The sequence below is a fragment of the Vicia villosa genome, linkage group LG3 (genome assembly GCF_029867415.1).
Source record: "Vicia villosa cultivar HV-30 ecotype Madison, WI linkage group LG3, Vvil1.0, whole genome shotgun sequence".
Taxonomy (NCBI): Eukaryota; Viridiplantae; Streptophyta; class Magnoliopsida; order Fabales; family Fabaceae; genus Vicia; species Vicia villosa.
In genome coordinates this window covers 196,312,142-196,332,462 of record NC_081182.1, presented here as the reverse complement: position 1 = coordinate 196,332,462, position 20,321 = coordinate 196,312,142, and the positions used below count along the sequence as shown (strand labels likewise).

At 33.9% G+C, this 20,321-nt stretch overlaps 2 protein-coding genes and 1 long non-coding RNA gene across 4 annotated transcripts; 2 read left to right on the top strand and 1 right to left on the bottom strand.

The window, feature by feature from the left end:
* The first annotated feature begins 4,555 nt into the window (after positions 1-4,555).
* LOC131659667 (uncharacterized) lies at positions 4,556-5,794 on the top strand. Its single transcript, XM_058928824.1, has one exon. It carries the CDS (start codon positions 4,556-4,558, stop codon positions 5,792-5,794), a length of 1,239 nt encoding a protein of 412 aa, XP_058784807.1.
* Positions 5,795-9,972: 4,178 nt separating this feature from the next.
* On the bottom strand, positions 9,973-20,264 carry LOC131593217 (F-box/WD-40 repeat-containing protein At3g52030-like). 2 transcript variants are annotated; one of them, XM_058865497.1, is made up of 9 exons: positions 19,840-20,264; positions 19,560-19,751; positions 16,614-16,668; positions 15,183-15,281; positions 12,526-12,629; positions 12,002-12,091; positions 11,656-11,795; positions 10,657-10,741; positions 9,973-10,466 (listed from the first exon to the last, which is right to left on the bottom strand). In XM_058865497.1, the coding sequence occupies exons 1-9, from the start codon at positions 20,037-20,039 to the stop codon at positions 10,082-10,084; spliced, it is 1,350 nt and encodes a 449-aa protein (XP_058721480.1). In that variant the 5' UTR covers positions 20,040-20,264; the 3' UTR covers positions 9,973-10,081. The 2 variants fall into 2 exon arrangements, with proteins under 2 accessions (XP_058721480.1, XP_058721479.1); XM_058865496.1 differs by lacking the exons at positions 19,560-19,751; positions 19,840-20,264 and adding exons at positions 17,511-17,702; positions 17,789-18,147.
* Positions 19,010-19,430, top strand: LOC131593218 (uncharacterized). The gene is made up of 3 exons (XR_009280782.1): positions 19,010-19,143; positions 19,184-19,264; positions 19,385-19,430. It is a non-coding gene; the product is annotated as an uncharacterized LOC131593218 (long non-coding RNA).
* Positions 20,265-20,321: the final 57 nt, after the last annotated feature.

Sequence of the window (20,321 nt, the reverse complement as noted above, 5' to 3'; positions counted from 1 at the left end):
AGACGCAACTTCCTTTCCCTTTCTTGATTTTGGAGGCATGGTTGTTGATGATTTGTGAGAGAGATGATTTTTGACACTTTTTGAACTTTGAGGAATTAGGGTTGGCCGTACACAATGAAGTGAGAATGAATGAAGATGGAAAGAATGAAGAATGGTTATGTATGGGGATGGGTCGGGTCGACCTAACAGACCCAATTTGGGAACTTTTCAGCAGTGGGTCGACCTACATGAAGGCTGGGTCGACCTAACAGAAGTAGTGAGAAAAAAATAACCAATTTAGGTCGACCTAAAGAGTGGGTAGGTCGACATAACTGGACACTTTTAGTTTCTGCTGAAATTTTTCTTCTGTAGGTCGACTCAGATACAGGGTAGGTCGACCTAAATTGCTTCAAAATGTTTGAAATGACTTAAAGATGTTGCTGTATGATGGATTTATGCTTTAGTTGCTTGCTTGTATGCCCAAATTATGATATGTTATGAGTGGAGATGATAAACACATATGTAATTGAGATATATAGATAAACATATATGAAGTCACTATAAGCACGTTAATTGATAGCATATTATAGCATCAATAATTTTTTTGGAAGTGAACAATAAACATGTTACCGCTTTCTCAATATGTAGGTGTTTTGTCATCATTGTGTAGAGTCCTCTTGTTAGTGTGTCATACTCCTAGATTTGATGATGAATTGTCTTGATAGAATGTTTCATAACATGATTGCTTGATTTTTGCGAAAAACTCATCTAGTCTTGATTACTTGATGTACTCCCGGATGTGAGACAGAGTCTCAAACATTATTCTGCTTAGAATAGGTTTAATTTTCTTGCAAAGCAATTTGCCAATTGCTCATCAAGTAATGCGTCCTATGTGTTTTTCGGATTAACTTGTATTTGTGATGTATCCTATACATTTGTGATGGCCAGGTCACCTACATTTCCTTTGCCAAGTATGGTTCTTCAATCTGTCTTTATAGATGACATACTAAGAGTGATATGTCTTCCTTTATGTGTCTTGAGCACCAGCTGTCAAGGAACCACCACCTTTCGGCGATGTCAAGACACTTTTCCTGCAAAAATTAGTTTAGAATGGAAGGTCCCCAATCTTCATTGGGTCCTAGATGGTGAGTACAGACATTGTTGCACTTAGGCAACCATTGAAATACTCCTTTAGGAACTAAAATTCTCCTAAATTTGCATTTTTCAATGGTATGACCTTTTTTGCAACAATAATGACAGGTAATATGATGAGAATATGCTGTTTTGCTAGTTGATACTTTTGGTACAAAAGTATATTTGCTATATAAAGGAGTATACGATCTTTTGAACTTATTTGGATCAACGGCAAAAGTCACTTTTGGTTGTAGAGCCTTGTCTAACTTGGCTTTTAGATCTCTTACTTCTTTTTGCCAAATGTGACATGTCTCACAACCAAACCATGATGTAGGATCTATTTCAACTTTATCCTTTTGAATGTCTAGCATAGATTGTTTTAAAGCTTCCATATCCTTTTCGGTTTTCTCAACTTTTGATTCAAGATATGAAAATATTTTCTTATTTGAGGCCAAAAGTTTGAAAGCTTTAATTGCATCTCTATGTAATTCTTCAAAAGCAAGTTTTAGTTGAGAATGAGATACCTTATCTACGAGTTCAGGTTTAAGATGACTTACAGCTTTCTTTTTCTTGTGTTGATGAGCCATGAAACATAGGTTTGCTGATTCTTCTTCATCGCTTGATGAGCTTTCACTAGATGAATCACTTTCCCATGCTATGTAGGCTCTTTTAGATTTGTTATGACCTTTGCTTTGGTTCTTGTCCTTTTCTTTCTTAAGGTATGGACAATCCGGTTTGTAGTGACCGGCTTTCCCACAATTGAAGCAAAGGCCTTTGATTTTTCCTTTGTTGTCGTCATCTTGTTTGAACTTGTTTGATTGCTTTCTATAGTTGATCAAGCCTTTGTCAGAATGTTTTGCTCCATTTTTCTTTAGATATTTATTGTATCTTCGCACAAACAGTCCCATTTCCTCATCATCGGAGTCTTCGTCATCACTTGTATCACTATCCTTTGGCTCTTGTCTTGAGGTCTTGGAGCTTGAAGCTTTTAGAGCTATTGACTTCTTCTCTACCTCTTTCTCCATGTTCTTTTCTTTCTTTGCCCTTTTCTCATGCATGTTAAGGCATTTAAGGTGTTGTTCATGTTCCTCTAGTTTGCCAAAGAGAGTGGTAATGTCTAAGGTGTTTAGATCATTTGCTTCCTTTATTGCTGTAACCTTGGGTTGCCATTCCCTGTTCAAGCATCTTAAGATTTTGTTAGTAGCAACTGCATTGGAAACAGGTCTATCAAGAGAGTTTAACCGATTTTTCAGGTGAACGAATCTCTTCTGCATGTTTTCGATGGATTCACCATCTTCCATGTGGAAGAGTTCGAACTCTTGAGTTAACGTATTGATCCTAGCTAGTTTGACATCATCCGTTCCCTCGTGGGCAACTTGCAATGTGTCCCACATAGCTTTAGCTGATCTACAATGGGAAACGCGATAGTATTCATCAACTCCTAGAGCTGAGATTAGAATGTTTCTCGCTTTCCAATCGTATGCATATCTCTTTTCATCTTCAGCATCCCAAGTATTTTCTGGTTTTGGAACAACTGCACCAGCTGCATTTGTCATGGTGATCTGAAAGGGACCATTGACAATAGCTGTCCAGATGTTCCTATCAATTGCATTGATATGGACACACATACAATCCTTCCAATAGCCATAGTTTTCACCGTTGAAAACTGGAGCTCTATTGTGAGCCCCTTTAGGTCCGGAAGCCATCTTTCCAATAAGTGTTTCACGTAGCACGGAATAAACCAGAGCTCTTGATGCCACTTGTTAGACGCTGGCTTTAGGATCTAGAGGGGGTGAATAGATCGTTCACAGTTTTACGGAGTTAAACGACTTTTCAGCGGAAGTGATTCTGAATCGACTCGCGTCTATTCCGAACCACTATCGAAACGATTGTATATGTGTTTAAAACCAGTCAAAAACTTGATGTAAGTGATAAGAGTATACGTTGCAGAATCAAAGCGTTGCTCTTATTGAAAATCAGATTAACTTCTTGTATGATGGACAATGTTTGCAATGCAGTAAAAGTGATAGAAACAAATATACAAACACTTGGTGATAATGATCAAATTGACGGTGATTCAATATGTGATGGATTGTGATGTTTATATAAGTTCTTAATTCACAATCTTAACACTCGAATCGTTGATCAATTTGCTATTATAACCAAATATGAACAGAACGTAAATGAAAAAGTAAAAGCGACAAGAACACGATATTTGTTTAGGCAGTTCGTCGATCGTCCTCGCTACGACTACGTCTGCCCCCAATTCCAAACTGAAATTGGGTAATCTTTCATTAATGTTGAAAGTAGTATATACAAAGAAGATAACAAAGCGATAAACCATAAACCAATTATGTCGATCCTTTGAATCTTCTTCCCCCTTAATCTTGAGTCAGATCAAGGTTATCCAAGAGCTTCACTTTGATCCCTTTCTGCAGTGTCTTCAATTCCCTCGAACCCTTGTTCTTCAATATTCACACTCAGCCGGATCCTCGATGAAACCTCTTGATAAAAACCCCCAAGAAACACCTATCTTGGAGGACAAAACCCGCAGATTTTATTCACCAAAAACCCCACAAATCTTCACCCACTAGGAATCTTCAATTCCGTTCCATGGACGTTATCGAACTCGATCACTAACCCTCAACGCAAGAATGATTATGTGTAATTGTGTTGGAGATGACGAAGAACGAAGATGAGAAGCCTTTGTGTATCTTTCAGTCGTTGGTGTTGCTTTGTAATAATGAACCTTGGACAATATATATGATAGCTTAACAGTTGGGGATGAGAGAAACAGAATTTTTGACTTTCTTGATCAGTTAGGTCGACCTCTTTTAGTGCTTAGGTCGACCTAGCAGAACTTGCAGAATTTTGCTCCCAGTTAGGTCGACCTGTTAAAGGAGTAGGTCGACCAGAATCCTCTTCAAATGCATTCTGGGGACATTTTCTCAGATTAGGTCGACCTAGTTGTTGTGTAGGTCGACCTAGCAGACTGATATGTGAATTTCATCAATTTAGGTCGACCTAGATGATGTGTGAGTCGACCTAGCAGAAGTATATGGATTTTTCTCCATTTTAGGTTGACCTGGGTTGATGGTAGGTCGACCTAGCTGCTGCTTTTCTGCATTCTTCTTGTTTTGCTTGTGTTGAGTCGACCTATATGCATAATAGATCAACCTGTTCTATCATGAGTGATCAATGCTTGCTTTTCTTTGAGTTTTCTACTCCCGCTTTGTTGTTTGAATGCTTATTGAGTTTGCCATGAGTCAAAAACATCTTTGAGTGTAATCTTGTATTCACACACCGTTGTTTGGCTAAGCTACAACAACAGCCCGGGTTCAAATACCACCCAAAGTGCAAAAAACTGAATATTACCAACATCTGTTTCGCAGACGACTTAATTCTGTTTGCTCGGGGAGACAAGACATCTATACAAAGCATGATGACAAAATTTCATAATTTTTCTGCAGGAACGGGACTGAGAGCCAATCCCACCAAATGTAAAGTCTACTTTGGAGGAGTACCTATTAACGTACAGCAACAAATACTTGAGATCACAAAGTTTTCTGAAGGCAACCTCCCTTTCAAGTATCTAGGGGTCCCGATGACTAGTCGTAAACTAGCTGCTTTCCAATATGAACCGCTTATAGAGAAAATTTTGGGAAGGATCCGTCATTGGACAGCGAGACTGCTTAGCTCTGCTGGAAGACTGCAATTAATAAAGAGTGTGTTATTTGCAATCACAGCATATTGGATGCATGTTTTCCCGATTCCAAAGAAAGTACTCCATAGAATTGAAGCTATCTGCCGCACCTTCCTGTGGTCTGGAACTGACAATATTAACAGAAAATCACCTATTGCATGGGACACTATCTGTTACTCTAAAGCGGCTGGCGGAATGAACACCACATCCTTAGTAGAATGGAATGTAGCAACGATTAGTAAATTGTTGTGGAACATTCAAGCAAAAGAGGATAAGATGTGGATTAAATGGATGAATGCTTACTACATTAAGGGGCAATCGGTATATAACTGGCAGGTAAAACCGAGTTGTTCTTGGATGCTTAAAAAGCTTATGCAATGTCGAGACAAAGTGTGTCAGACGGCGTATTGGACCACTGCAGTGCAAGACAAGAAGTACATTACAGCCAGAATGTATTGTGAATTGCGTGGCTGTCAAACTGATGTAAACTGGAAGAATGTTTTGTATCATAATGGAGCTAGACCCCGGGCACGGTTTATGTTACGGATGACACTCCATGGAAGAATTGCAACCAAGGATAGACTGGTAAGATTTAGTATTAAGGTGGATGATAAATGCTGTTGCTGGTGCAAGGAAAATGAGACCCTTGAACACTTATTTTTTGCATGTGATACCACTGTAAGAATCTGGAGGGAGCTTTTAGCTTGGCTGGGAATCTATAGACAACCAGCTGGTTGGAGGAGTGAAAAAGATTGGCTCATCACTGAAACAAAAAAGAAAGGATGGAGAAACCAAATTCTAAAGATACTAATAGCTGAAACGGTATACGAGATATGGCGAAGGAGAAACGAAATTATTTTCTCTAATAGTTCCAATGATAATCTTATGGAGATGATCAAAACAAATGCTGTGGGGCGTTGTACTATGACACGGAAGCTAGGGGGACATGTAAATGTCAAGACTCTTAGCATAGTTTAAGGTGCTAGTTGATTGGTGGCTTGGATCGTTGAGATCGGCGTGTATGTAACTGTTTTTTGGCAATAAAATATCCTTTCATTTCCAAAAAAAAATTTCTTCATGAGACTCCATAATCTTCTTCCTAATATCTAACTTGATTTATTCTTTTAATGGTCACTTAATTATGATCATTTCATTTTCTTTATTTGATGGCTTAAAGGGACAAATACAACATATTCATATAATTAAAAGATAAATTTAATAATAATTATATGTTTACAACAAATATTTACAATTTCAAAAAGGGAGAAAACTACTTATGAATTATATATAATAAAGATACCTTTTCATATATTATATTTTTAAAAAATTAAAGTACTACATATAATTTATATATTTTACGTTTTGAATCAATTAAATATTACATTAATTATTCCATTGTTCATTATTATTATTATTAATTGTGTTGTTCATTATTTATTACTATTGTTCACTACTCTTTATGGAGATTTATGGTGGACTATTGTTTTCAATTAACTAATAAAATTTTGTGATTTGATTATTGATGAATAAAATATCATATATTATTAAATAATAAACAATTATTATGACTGATTTAAATATTTTAATATATAAAAAAATCTTCTACTTAAGTTACAAACAAAAAATATTGTGTTTTTTACTTACATAAATTTTTTTAATAGAAATATTAAATATTATAAGACAAATGTATACATAATTGTTTTTGTTATAAATAAAAGATAATAATGATATTGGTTAATAAATAATTTGGTAAATTGTTGGATAGAAAGTGTAGGATAAATATGTAATAATAGGTAATCATGACATTGGTTTTAGATTTCATCCTATTTTTTATTGGTTAAAAAATTTCAATTTTTTAGATTTCATTTTTATTTATTTTTTAAACTTTTTTTCTTTCTAAAATAATATTTTTTTGTTGTTGTTTTTTAAATGGTTTGAAAATTTTGATTTTGATTATTTCATTTATCCTCTTCTCTCTCCTACCCTTTAATTATTCTGCAAACAAATTCAAATACCCTTCTTCTATCATTAATTTCTTCATGAGACTCCATAATCTTCTTAAACCTACTTATAGCAACGAAAGTCTATAATATAGCTTTTATATCATATCTTTAAATTTTTTATCTTCATAATAATATTTTAATATATGTAATAAATTTCTTAAAGATATTATGTTATATGTATGTGTAGTTGTTTTGGATATTTGGTTCATAAATTCATTTCAGTCTTACTTTGCCCATCTTATGTATGTTCATAGTATTGTAGATATAATACAAAAACTACTTATCCTATTCACCTTACAATAGCTTATGCTTCATCTTTTTTCCCTCTGTTGTGTTATGTAATAAATCTATTGAAAGTTGCAACATATTTAATTTTTTTTTTTGCGCTTTCAAATTTGTTTCTGAGTTTTTTTGATACATTTTAATGTCGATTATTTATTTCTCAAATAATGATTATTAATTTTAATTAAAAAAATATATTAAAAAATGTACATCTAATATCTAATATTTAAGAATCATTAAAATATAGTAATAATTTGTAATCATACCACATATTAGGCATCTCCTAATATAAGAAAATTCAATTATCAGAGAATCACTAAAATAACTTTGCTTATATGTCTGCATATGAATGAATTGAGGGAAAATTTTGTCCAACTAAACTATGTCCCAACCAATCCACACATTTGATTCTATTTCAACCAAAGACCAACTAAACTATGTCACAACCAATCCACACATTTGGCTCTATTTCAACCAAAGAGTTTTTATGCTTTTTATAACAAAACACATTGTTTCAAACGGAACGTAGAGTTTTTATGCTTTTTATAACAAATGCATTGTTCTAAACATAAAGCTTTTACTATTTATACTTTCTTTACGTGTGTCAGTAAATATAGTAAAAAACACTGCTTCCATAAAAGAAATGCTTTCCAGCAACTCTTCTTTTGTCATGTCAATTTTTTTTCAACCATCTCTCTCATTGTTTATTTTGAATTCAGGTTTCTCAATGTTTTTAGATATGAAGTATTTGTAAAAAAAATCAACTTTCAAAGTTAAAGCAAAATTATTATTTTATAGAAAAACATATACAATAACAATTTTAAAGCAAAAATAGTTTTTCAAAATAGTAGTTATTAATTTATATTAAATATTTTTTTCTTTTTTTTTAGATTAAATATTTATTGTTTGAAATTGTAAAAAGAAATAATGTTGCGTAAGACCAACAAAAATAAGACTCTTTCTTCTTTTAAATTATCTCACACAAAGTTATAACTGATAAGATAGGGAAAAATTTATACTTATTAAAATGTGTTACAATTTTCTATGTTTTGAAATTTGTAATTATTATTCATAATTATATAACAAATTATATGTTTTATTATTTTATAGCAGTTAATAAATATCAATTAATTTGATCAATTTGATTATTTAAAAAAAAATTATCTTTCACTAACATAATAGTCATTTAATGAGTTTGGTAGAAAGTGATTTTAAGGTCAATAACTTTTGTGACATGATAAACTTAGCTAACATTCTCATTTAAGTAAATGATTTTATAAGAGACCATTTTTAATAAATATTTTTTACAATTTTAAATTTTAAAAAGAAAATAATATATAAGAAAATTTATGCTTCTAAGATGAAATTAATAATATATTTTAAGTTTGTTTTAGTGTATAAAATGTGATTAAAAAATAAGATTATATTTTACTAAATCTTTTGTACACGGAAACATGAAGTTATTGATCAAAATATTGATTATTAACGGGACATGAAATTACTGATCAAAATATTGATTATTAACACAGGACATGAAGTTACTGATCAAAACATTTTTTAAGGTACACAAGGACATGAAGTTATTGATCAAAATAATATTTTTAGATGGGAACATGAAATTATTTATCAAAATATTGATTATTAACGGGACATGAAGTTACTGATCAAAATATTTTTTTATTAATTATATATTTAATTAATACTTTTTCACGGATAACCAGATACTTTCCTATTAAAAAATATATATCTAAAACAAATGCGCGCCCCGTACCGGAACCCGTGCGAACGCACAGATTTGTTCCTATAATATAGTATCCAATATTTTAAATCTTTCCTTGGAAACACAAATATTTTATCTCAATTTTCTCTTTCTTCATAAATTTCAAATTCAAATAATATTCTTCTACTCCTAACTAATGAGTTAATATATCTTCCTATCTTTTATTCTTATTTTTAAATATTATTTTCTTTTTTATATTCATAAGGTTTTTCTTTAATTTTTCTCATATTTTTTCATTCATAATTTTTTTAACTTCTATTTTTTAATTAATTTTTTTATCTTCTATTATTAACATATTTTATAATAAAATTATATTTTGTATTAAAAAAATTTATTGATCTAAATGTTTTTACGGGTACCAGATATTTTTCTATACATTCAATTAATTTTTTTTTACAGGTACTAGACATTTTTCTATACATTCAATTATTATTTTTTCACGGGTACCAGATACTTTTCTATACATTCATTTATTATTTTTTCACGGGTACAAGATATTTTTCTATACATTCAATTATTATTTTTTAACGGGTACCAGACATTTTTCTATTAAAAAATATACATCTAAAACAAATGCGTGTCCTGTACCAGAACCCGTGCGGACGCACGAGTTTGTTACTAATCTGACACAAACACTAAATCACCTAAAGCCACTTACCAGATATTTTTTTTTATTATATATGCAAAAGTAACTACTTGAAGTAAAGAGAGTAGCCAATAGAAATAATGGAAAAAGAGTCTAATATTAAACCTACATATCAATCAATAGTATAATGAAACAACAAGAGTAATACGACAAAAAGTATATCATATAGCAACAGTATTTATTACATTTCTTTTTAGAAGGCTAATAAATATATAAAAACAATAAGATGAATCCACTCAAACAGCTACCAAGGAAAACAACGCCAAAATGCAAAATTACAACATGCAAAATTTATGTATGTGGTCACAGTCAATTATGGAAATCTAATCCGAATGGTTTTCACATATATCCAAATCAAAAAATATTAGAATTTGTGCAGAGTTCAATTTTATTTTATTTTATTGATTTACGCTACTAAACTTGACTCTAAACAACAGTTATAAACTAACAAAAATGCATATACTGATTTATATAAGAGTGGCTGTTTTTGTTACAATGTAGATAATCCCACACAAAGAGTAAACAAATAAATAGTAGCTCATAAATTCTTAATTTTACAGTGTACAGATATTTTTGTCTTTCAATTTCCACAATCTGATGTCTCTGGCATTATGTGTGGTAACAATCTTCTTCATTCCAACAGCAAGGCATGTAATCGAAGGCCGAGAATTCGTCGGAATGGCATCAATATTTAAGTAGGTGTCCTCAGGCAACCTCTTTCCCCTCGCTCTTCGGATACTGCCCGAATGACTTTGATATGTTGCACACAATTTATTCTCCATAATACAACTGGAAACAATATTGCCATCATTTTGATTTACAAATCTTAAGATACCATCTATTCCTCCAACAGCCAATGTTGATTTGTCATTTTGCATGTGCTGTAGAGAGTAAACGACATTAGGACTCACTCGTTTCTCCCACAACAGTTTCCTTGTCCTGCATGATTAAAAAAAAAGCAAGATTAGGTGTGGCCGCATCAATTGCAGTCGACAGCAATTCTTTGCAACATCGAGAATTTGTAATATCAATAGCAGTCGACATGCTTTATTACATTCTTAATTTGTTTATAAATTCCTAATGTTGATGCACCCAAGCAATAGCCTTTAATACATTATTGCAAGCATACCTCATGTCCCAACAATACGTATATCCAACAGCTGATCCGGCAAACAGTAGTTGAGACGAGGGTTTTAAACACAACGTCTTTATCCCTGTAAGGAAAACAAAACATTAAAAAAGATTTTTACTTGCTGTATCAGAATCTGTAGTGCTTAATTTCCTGTATTCGTCAAACTGATAATGGAACTATATATCATGCCAAAATAATATTTCAAACATGCAATAAATATTACTTAATCAAACAGTACACCAAAGAAAATATAGGCGTATGAACTTCACACTGATTAACCTAGCACTGGTGAAATTATAAACTAACTTCGAATTTGAGCCAGTATAAACATGGCTCCATTATAATAAAGCATCTCAGGTTTGACTACACAAACATTACCCCGTGTGGTCAAACCTGTAACAGTTTGCGTAGTTCTCATCATTAGGGGTGATTAACAAACCGTTTTAAACCAAACTGAATCACACTTTACCAAACCATTTAGAACAATATTTGAACTATCATATTAAACTGGTGTGTTATTATAAGTTCTAGTTTGATTGACTGCTAAAGAAAAGTGATTCAGATCACAAACTAACCAAACCAAACTCACATAGAAAACCAAGACGGATTTCTATCAAAACTGAGAATTGAATCTTCTCTCTTCTTCACAAACAAAATTCCCTCTCAAATAAACTCCTCCAAAACATGGTTCAGAACATAGATCTTTTCACTCCAGGTGATTAGAAGATGGAGATTTGAGAAACACTATTTTTCGCAAACCAAAAACCCGTTCATGTCCAAAAAGCAATAAATAATTACATATATTAATAATGAAAGAGGGGCAGAAAACACTAAAGCAACAAAAACAAAGCAAGGGTCGTGCATGTTAAGCAGAAAGGAATGGGTGATGCTAATGAAAAAAAAAAAGGATATTTAATTTTATTCCTATGATTATGTCGGATATCTTGAATGCAATCATGCTAACCACGCTATCAACTAAAAGGGATAAACCATTACCTCTAAAATCACTTGATCTAAGTCTTGCTACTTTCTGAACAGAAGAAGGATCTGATATTGTTATATTCCCTGAAGTGGAGCCACTTAGTATCAGTTGATCTTCACTTAAACATAAACAAGTTATAGGTGCAGAATGCATTCTGCAGATAACATTTTTTAACCATTATAAATGTTGGACGACATGTTTCAGTTATTCCTCAAGCAATACAAATGAATCCACCAATAAAAATGAGATTAATGATTTACACAATATGCGATTTGTGTTTTTTTTTTCATAATAAACCTAATGCCTAGTTACAGGAGATCACTTTTTAACCTAAATAAAACAGAAAAAACGGAGAGATACCTTATTATTTGAGAACATCTCCTACTGTACATGTCAAAAACACGAACAGCCCCATCATCACATCCAACCATAGCTTCTGGATCAAAGTAACTGCCAGCGCATAAAATGGAGAAAATAAAAGTCAGGTCAAAATCAAGATCCTATGTAGGAGTAGGAGTGGAGTGTAAGATTGTAAAATACACGATCTTCACACAGGTCATGTGATCTTACAAAAATTATTAAAATATTAGTGCTATAATGTAATAGTATCACTAAAATTCAAGTAAGAATTTAGACATTTGTGTTGTAGTTATTGCAAATATTAATCTTTTTAATAGTAATTATAGAAAAGTAACACGAATAGAACAGAACAGAAAAATCAAGAAGGCTGTATTTCACAAGTGAAGTTCAGAGCAATAGACTGCCTTATGAAACTCAATATAGATAAACTTTTAACTTCATGCCAGCTAAGTATACAAGATTCTGACTTCCTAATGAAACAGAATGTGAAATAAACCCGAAGAAAGAGCATTGTTTTAGTTTACCGCATGCATGAACCTGTTATGAATTTTCCTTCAAGAGAAGGAAATACACTTCTTTTCCCATTCCGCCTCCATATGCACAAACGACTTCCAATTAGACCAACAATCTGCAAATGAATATTTAAAGAGATTTAAACCATAAAGCATGCAAAACTTCAGCAAGTTAGGAACTTTAACAAACTTGAACTGACAACAATTCCTACGGAATTGACAGCACAGATGAAAACATACACCAGATTAACATCAGCCTACAGCTGATTAACAACACAGTTAGATTCCATATTTATACAAAATTAACTTTTCATTTTACAACAAGTTGTTGAAAGTGTAAGTATGTTAAGCTTGATGTAACACCCCATAGAATTCTTTATTTAATTTAATTAATTTTGGATTAAATATTAGAAATTATTTGAGTAACTGAGAAAAATGGAATAATGAGGCTAATGGGCCAGTGTCGCTTTTAGCAGAAGGGGGGGGGGGGGGGGGGGGTGTCAGTTGTGAAGCCCATTACTAATGATAAGTTTATTTCATAAAATAAGAAAAAAAGAAGGAATTGGGAGAAGAGAACCAAAAGGGAGAAGAGAAGTTTGAACGTGAAAGAGCAGAGAAGTGAAGAAGTGCGACGCGAGGAAGAACGAAGAATCATCCTTCAGGTAAGGGGGGACTCTTCCGTTTAACTTCTTTTATGGGATTATAGATAGTAGGATAGATTGAACATGTTGTTGGATTCAATTGGGTTATGGTTAGGTTTTAGGATGTTAGGTTTTGGAAGATTTGTTGAATTGTTTGTATTGATGTTGTATGGTAGTGTTTGGGTGTTTGAAATGAGTTATAAACATGCCAAATTGTGTTTGTTGATGCTGTTTGATGTTGCAATACATTATGGTGCGTTTTGGTGTGGTTTGGAATTGGTACAGGTGCTGTAAAATGGTGATTTTGGGTTGCAGACTCGAAGTGATCGGTTACCAAAGGGTGGGTAATCGATTACTCATAGTAAAAAACAGCAGGGATGACATTTTGGGAGTCGGTAATCGGTTACCGAAAGGGCAGTAACCGATTACCCATACAAAAAACAGCGTGATGGTCGTTTTTGAAAGTCAGTAACCGGTTACCCTGGTTTCAGTAACCGGTTACCACTGAAGCTTTTTGAAAAATTATTTTATTTTCTAAAACCCATATCTTTCAAACCGTAAGTCGGATTTTAGTGCCGTTTTGAGCACGGTAAAGCTAATCAAATAATTTATATAATAAAATGGTGTTTTGAGTTGTGACTCGATTTTAATTGGTTGTGGTGGCTTACGCTTATAGGTACGCTAACGAATGTTTTACCTGTATGTTGTTGTGGTTGTAACCGATGTTTGTTATACATGTATTGTTGGTATAAAATACGTGTTTTATTATGGTTGAAGAATAGCATGATTATGTGTGGCTATTTATTATAGTAATTGATGATTGTGACATTTAGTCGATTTATGTGGGTGATGAGCATGTTATGGTTGATGCATGCATTCATAATCATTATGTGGCTGGTCCTTGACGATGGTGGATCAGTGGTAGCTAATTCCCATTGTGCGGAATTAGTGAGTGGGTGTTACCGTATCCTTGATGATGGTGGATCGGTGAGTGGGTTATCCCAGATTTGGTACCACATGCATGTAGTTGCATTGCATTAGGCTGTTGTGCTATTATAACATGAATGGAAGATTGTCCAATGTTATAATATGTGTTGATTGGTTGTTTGCTTATTGATTGTATGGTTTGAATCTGATCGTAACCGTGATTGGGTGAATGGCTTGTGAAATGATATTTTATTATCTATATCTTATAACATTAGTTAAATGTGAATGAGACTCACCCTTACTGTTGTTATTTTTCAGATTGAGGAGTAGCTCTTGTACTTGGTGAGGATTAGCTCGTCAAGTAGTTCGTTAGAGTCAGTTGGGTCTGTGTCATGCTCTGGTCGTGTAACACTGGGGGCGTTGTTTAGAGTTATTTGTGGAACTCTTTTTACTTCAGTATTTTATTATGGTGGTGTTTTAAGCCTATGACTTTGGATGTTGCATTGTTCAGATGTTTAATATAATTCCGCTGTGTTGACATGACAATCTGAATGATATTTGTGTTTAACGTTCCTTTTTATGGCATGACATAAGTAATATTTTAATTATATGGAAGTTGTAATGCCCTTTTCATGTTTCACTCTGATTATTGTTTAATATTTATGCGGGGTATTAGAAGGGTGTTACACTTGACACCTGATACATACATACGTGTGTCTACGTATGAGGTATCTCTAGGGATAAGCGTTGTTAAATGGTGGAATGGGGTGGCAAATTTTTTTACAACTTCCATAGCCACTTCGTGAAGGAATGACCGCCATAGGCCACAGTGGCGTGTTTATATGGAGGACATTTGACCTTAACTGCTAGGGATATCATCAATTGAAACCAAGAGCCAAACTTTTACACTTCCACTTATTAACTTTTTTTAGAATGTGAATTAATTAATCAAACTATTTAAGGTTTTTCATTCCTAATAAAAGCTTTTCACTATATTTTAAATAGGAGGTATCTTACAGTTTACTATAGTGTCAATTGTCAAATTCCTTATACTTTTACTGGACAAGATTAAATCCATAAAACATTCATTCAGTCACTAACCTTGCTCTCGTCAAAATCAAAGTCAACTAGAGGTAGCGTATCAGGTACAAAGTATTCTTCTTCACATTTATAGCAATCTAATGACCAGAGACGAATAACCTACCATAATGCCAAGGCAATAGTTAGTACAACACAGCTAATCAAGTTAGAAACAATGCCGCATGAAAAACAATATAAATAAAAGAGCAATAAAAGGTAGATATGATAACAATATATCAGGAATTCACACTGTTTTCAATGACAAAAATGCTCTATTTAGAAATATTAATATATAGAGAACGGGCACACTTCCAAAAACAGAATAAAAATCCATATTAGATATTTAAAGAATCTATTGATGAAGTTTTCTGCTGCCTCCAAAGAAAAAGCAATAGAAACAAGAACTGCAAGAAAGTGCTTTAAATCCTTAGCAATGAGGTTTTGACCCTGTGAATCATTTTTCCTTTCTATGTTCAACCAAAATAAATAGTTGCAAGATCCCAACGATTAATGTCAGATAAAGCTGATTCTCCCTTCTTTCTAAGCTTAAACTTAAAGTTAAGCTATCTAACCAAAGAATCCCTCCTAGACTGCAGCAATTCCCAACAACAAGATATGTCAAGTGATCTTTCAAATTTGATGAACCGCTCTTATAATAATCATACACAGGGAAAGACAGTGCATTCAAATACCAGAAAAACAAGCCTTAACCAGATTGATGCGGTCTCTCTGAATGAGAAACTTCCTTCCAGCTATCCAACATTCCATCATAATCTAAACTAATAGGACTCAAGAAGGAGCTAAACATGACCCCAATCCACTCAATGATGTTATAAACTATATTTGTTAAATTCTTTATTCCTGTAACAATGCATCTTCATCATTTTAACTATTAGCAATGAATCCACTCAAATCAACATGTAGAAAGAATCCCAATAGTTCAAATGAATTTAAAGTTCAATCATATCTTATCTTTTGTAATACTTACAACAACAAAAAACTAGATACTTCAAAATTGTCAGATTCCTATATGGAATTGGTGAATAATTAACTATTTTGATTACTCTCTAAGGTTGTATTTTTGTTTAAACATATACAATTCTTAATTTACTGCTTCCTACAGAATACAGATTACTCAGACACTGCAAGATCACTAAATATCGTCTTGTGAAGAGGAGTACAGTATATGCATAAAGATGTGTTGTTTATGCTTCACGACTACCAAGTCATAAACTTATTAATCATACTCGGTACATGATAAGCATGTCTTTGAGTGAGAGTTGAAAATAGATCATTCAAATTTAGCCAGAGAACCACAAAGCATTTCCTAATCTACCATATAGATTTGATTGACAATAAAACTAACATCTTGTTTATGCCAGCTGCTCATGTAAGGATGTCTCTAAGAATGAGAAATTAAAAATAAAGTAGATATAAGATTACTGTACACACCTTATCTCCCACACCAGTAACAACCGTACCCATTTTCATTCGGCATTGAGAAACCCTAAATTGAAAGGCAAAGGTGGAACATCAATATACAACCCCAAAATGTTTATAAGGTCTATACTTATCTGTTATCACACATAAGTACAAAAAAAAATGAGCAAGTGATAAAACAATCAGAGTATTGAACTATAGATCCAGCATTATTTCATACATCAGAGTGCTAACACATTACAGTTTTTACATATATAATCTAGTAACAGTCATTTCATTAAAACTTCAAAAATGATCTGAGATGAACATGAGACGACACTCATCATAGCTTCAAAATTTGACATCCACATTTCCACACAATAAAACCAACAATTCCTAGGACACAGGTCTGTGTCGGTTACATGGATCAACTCTCGCCATAATGTTCTATCAAGGACCATGTTTCTATCCAAATCATTAATCTCGAGATCTTTCTTAATAAATTCTCTAATAATCTTTCTATTTCTAGGTCTTCCCGTTCCTCGAATTATTTGCCGTCTCTCCATTCGGTCTACTCTCCTCACTACATAATCTATAGGTCTTCTGTCTAAATGCTCAAAGCATTTATCTATCTGTCTGTCTATTTATCTATCTTCCTAACCAGACACATATACATACGGCTACGGGCACACATATACATAATTCTTTTAGTAACAGACACCACTCATTCTAAAGTAAAGCAAGTGATGGTTGAAAACCAATGTTTTTTTTTCCACTGGTAATAACAACTGGAAACTCAAACAAACATCTGTGAGTATCAGGGATCAAACTTTGGTGATGACGTTCAACTTAACAATATCGATTTTTGTCAGTTGAGTTAGGATTTGCAGATGAAAACAATGTTATTACTGAATTAAAAGAGTTAATTACGCGGTTGAATGACCCTTCCACTGATCAACATGAAATGCACCACACTGAAGCGCCAATCTATGCTGCTCCATAGCCACCTCCCCTAAAATCACTCTCAAGGACTTTTTAGTAAATCCAGATGAACTCGAAGAATCCTTCAGCAACTTCTTCTCGTAAAACTCTCGCAACGATCGAGACTCAAGGATTGCATTCCTTCAAAAAAAAAAACTGAGTTTCAGCAATTAGGGATTGTTTTATTCAAATTGCAAACAGAAGAGAAAACGAAAGGGGAAATATACCAGAATTTGCAAACGAGAGAGCAGCGAACGAGGTCGAACATGTTGAGGAAAGCGAAGATGGTACAGAGGATGTCGCCGTCGAGGGAAAGTATTGTGGTTTGAGTTTCGCGGCGTTTTTTTCTTTGGTCGGTGGAAGTAATGGCCGGAGTAGGAGGTGTGTTTCCTGTCGCCGCCGTGAAGTTTGGTTGCGGTTTGGTCATTGTTTGGAGTTAACGGAGTAGCACCGGCGGGACTGTGAGGCAGCTGTTGGAAGGTTCTGGATTTCGGAGTGGCCCCACCCCACGGCGAGTACTTTCTACTCCGGCGACATACCGGGTGTACAATCAGTTCTAATAATATTACATAAGTTAGTCAAGAAAATTATGTAGCTGATTTTAATTGTTTTTTTAGTGAATAATTGATTTTTTAAATATGTGGCCGCATCAACTACCTAACTAAGAATAAAACATACCACCAAATACTCTAAATTACCCTTAATGAAAAAATTAATTACAGCCCTTTATTGTAATGTGCTAAATCAAAGTTTTATTCCCACCAATCACATTTATCCATTCCTCCAAGTGGCACCCCTTTTCATATTCACATTGGTTGTTTCTTAATATCCATTGGATTTCACATTTTAGGCTTTTAACCGGACAAACAATTTCCTCCATTCATTTTGAATTTTGAAAGCACCGTACTTGTCTCTCTCTTCCTCTCTTCCCGTTTCCCTTTCTCTCCCTCAACCCTAGAAAATCCAATACTTTCCCACTCTCATCAGATCTGGTAACCTCCACACTCTTCTTCCTTCTTCCTTCATCACATTCACGTTGTAGAAAGAGAGAGACTGTGGATCTCTATCCATCTTCATTCTTCCGTCACCGTTTTCACTCTTTCAATCTCCTCTGGCGGTGGCAATCAATGGTAGCTCTCTCTTTTCCCCTTAAGTCTTTATCTTTCTCTTTTATCAGAAATTTAAGGAGTTCTTGTATCTTTTGATGTTTCGGTTCTAGAATTCATTTTCTTCGATGATTGTATGTATCTTTTGATGTTTTGGTTTTAGGATTTGTTGTCTTCTTCACATATCAGTGATTTGTTTTTGAGTTTTTGAACAAACAATTTAGGGTTTGCTAAGAAATTATGTTTTTACTCTGTAGATCTGAATAATACTGATTTAAAATTAAGTTTTTACTCTCTGACAAGTTCTTCATGCCTGACAAGTTCTACTTGAAACCACTATGCAGGTAGCTGAAGTTACAGGGCAGGATGTTGTTTGTACCATTAAAAATTCAGCAACATTAGCTGGGGCATTCTTTACCTTGCATGCATCTCAAATTCATATTGATTTTCCTACCCTCACTGAGAAAGACAAGGAGGTAATTTCTACTTTTCACTTGCATATTTTTTCCGTTGCAGGTTATAAGCACTTGGGGAGTAAAAAACAAAATTGATTTTCTATCATTGTCATATACTAGGCATGCTGAAGATGTTTGTCAGGTTATTTGTGTTCCACATCCTTTGTGTTGTAACATCTACAGTTTAGAACTTGTCATTAATTTTTTATTCTATTGCTGTTTCAGGCTTTCTACTAACAGACCTGATGTGTTTAAAATGAAGGCACATGAATTCCTTTCTACATTAGGTGATTTCAGCCAAACTCAAACACACATCTGTGAGTATCAGGGATCGAACTCTGGTGATGACGTTCAACTTAACAATATCGATTTTTGTCAGTTGAATTAGGATTTGCAGATGAAAACAATGTTATTACTGAATTAAAAGAGTTAATTACGCGGTTGAATGACCCTTCCACTGATCAACATGAAATGCACCACACTGAAGCGCCAACCTATGCTGCTCCATTGCTACTTCCCCTAAAATCACTCTCAGGGACTTTTTAGTAAATCCAGATGAACTCGAAGAATCCTTCAGCAACTTCTTCTCATAAAACTCTCGCAGCGATCGAGACTCAAGGATTGCATTCCTTCACCAAAAAAAAAACTGAGTTTCAGCAATTAGGGATTGTTCTGTTCAAATTGCAAACAGAAGAGAAAACGAAAGGGGAAATATACCAGAATTTGCAAACGAGAGAGCAGCGAACGAGGTCGAACATGTTGAGGAAAGCGAAGATGGTACAGAGGATGTCGCCGTCGAGGGAAAGGATTGTGGTTGAAGTTTCGCGATGTTTTTTTCTTTGGTCGGTGGAAGTAATGGCCGGAGTAGGAGGTGTGTTTCCTGTCTCCACCGTGAAGATTGGTTGCGGTTTAGTCATTGTTTTTGGAGTTAACTGAGAGTAGCCAGCCACCGCCGCGACTGGCGGCTGTTGGAAGGTTCTGGATTTCGGAGTGGCCCCACCCCACGGCAATTACTCTTACTCCAGCAACATATTGGGTGTACAATCAGTTCTAATAATATTACATAATTTAGTCAAGAAAATTATGTGGCTGATTTTAAGTACAGAGTATGGAAAGTCTTGATCTCTTACTTTTCCTGGAATTTTGGTCCAATCTATCGTTAACTACAGAGTATGGAAAGTCCCAATTTTAACAATTTA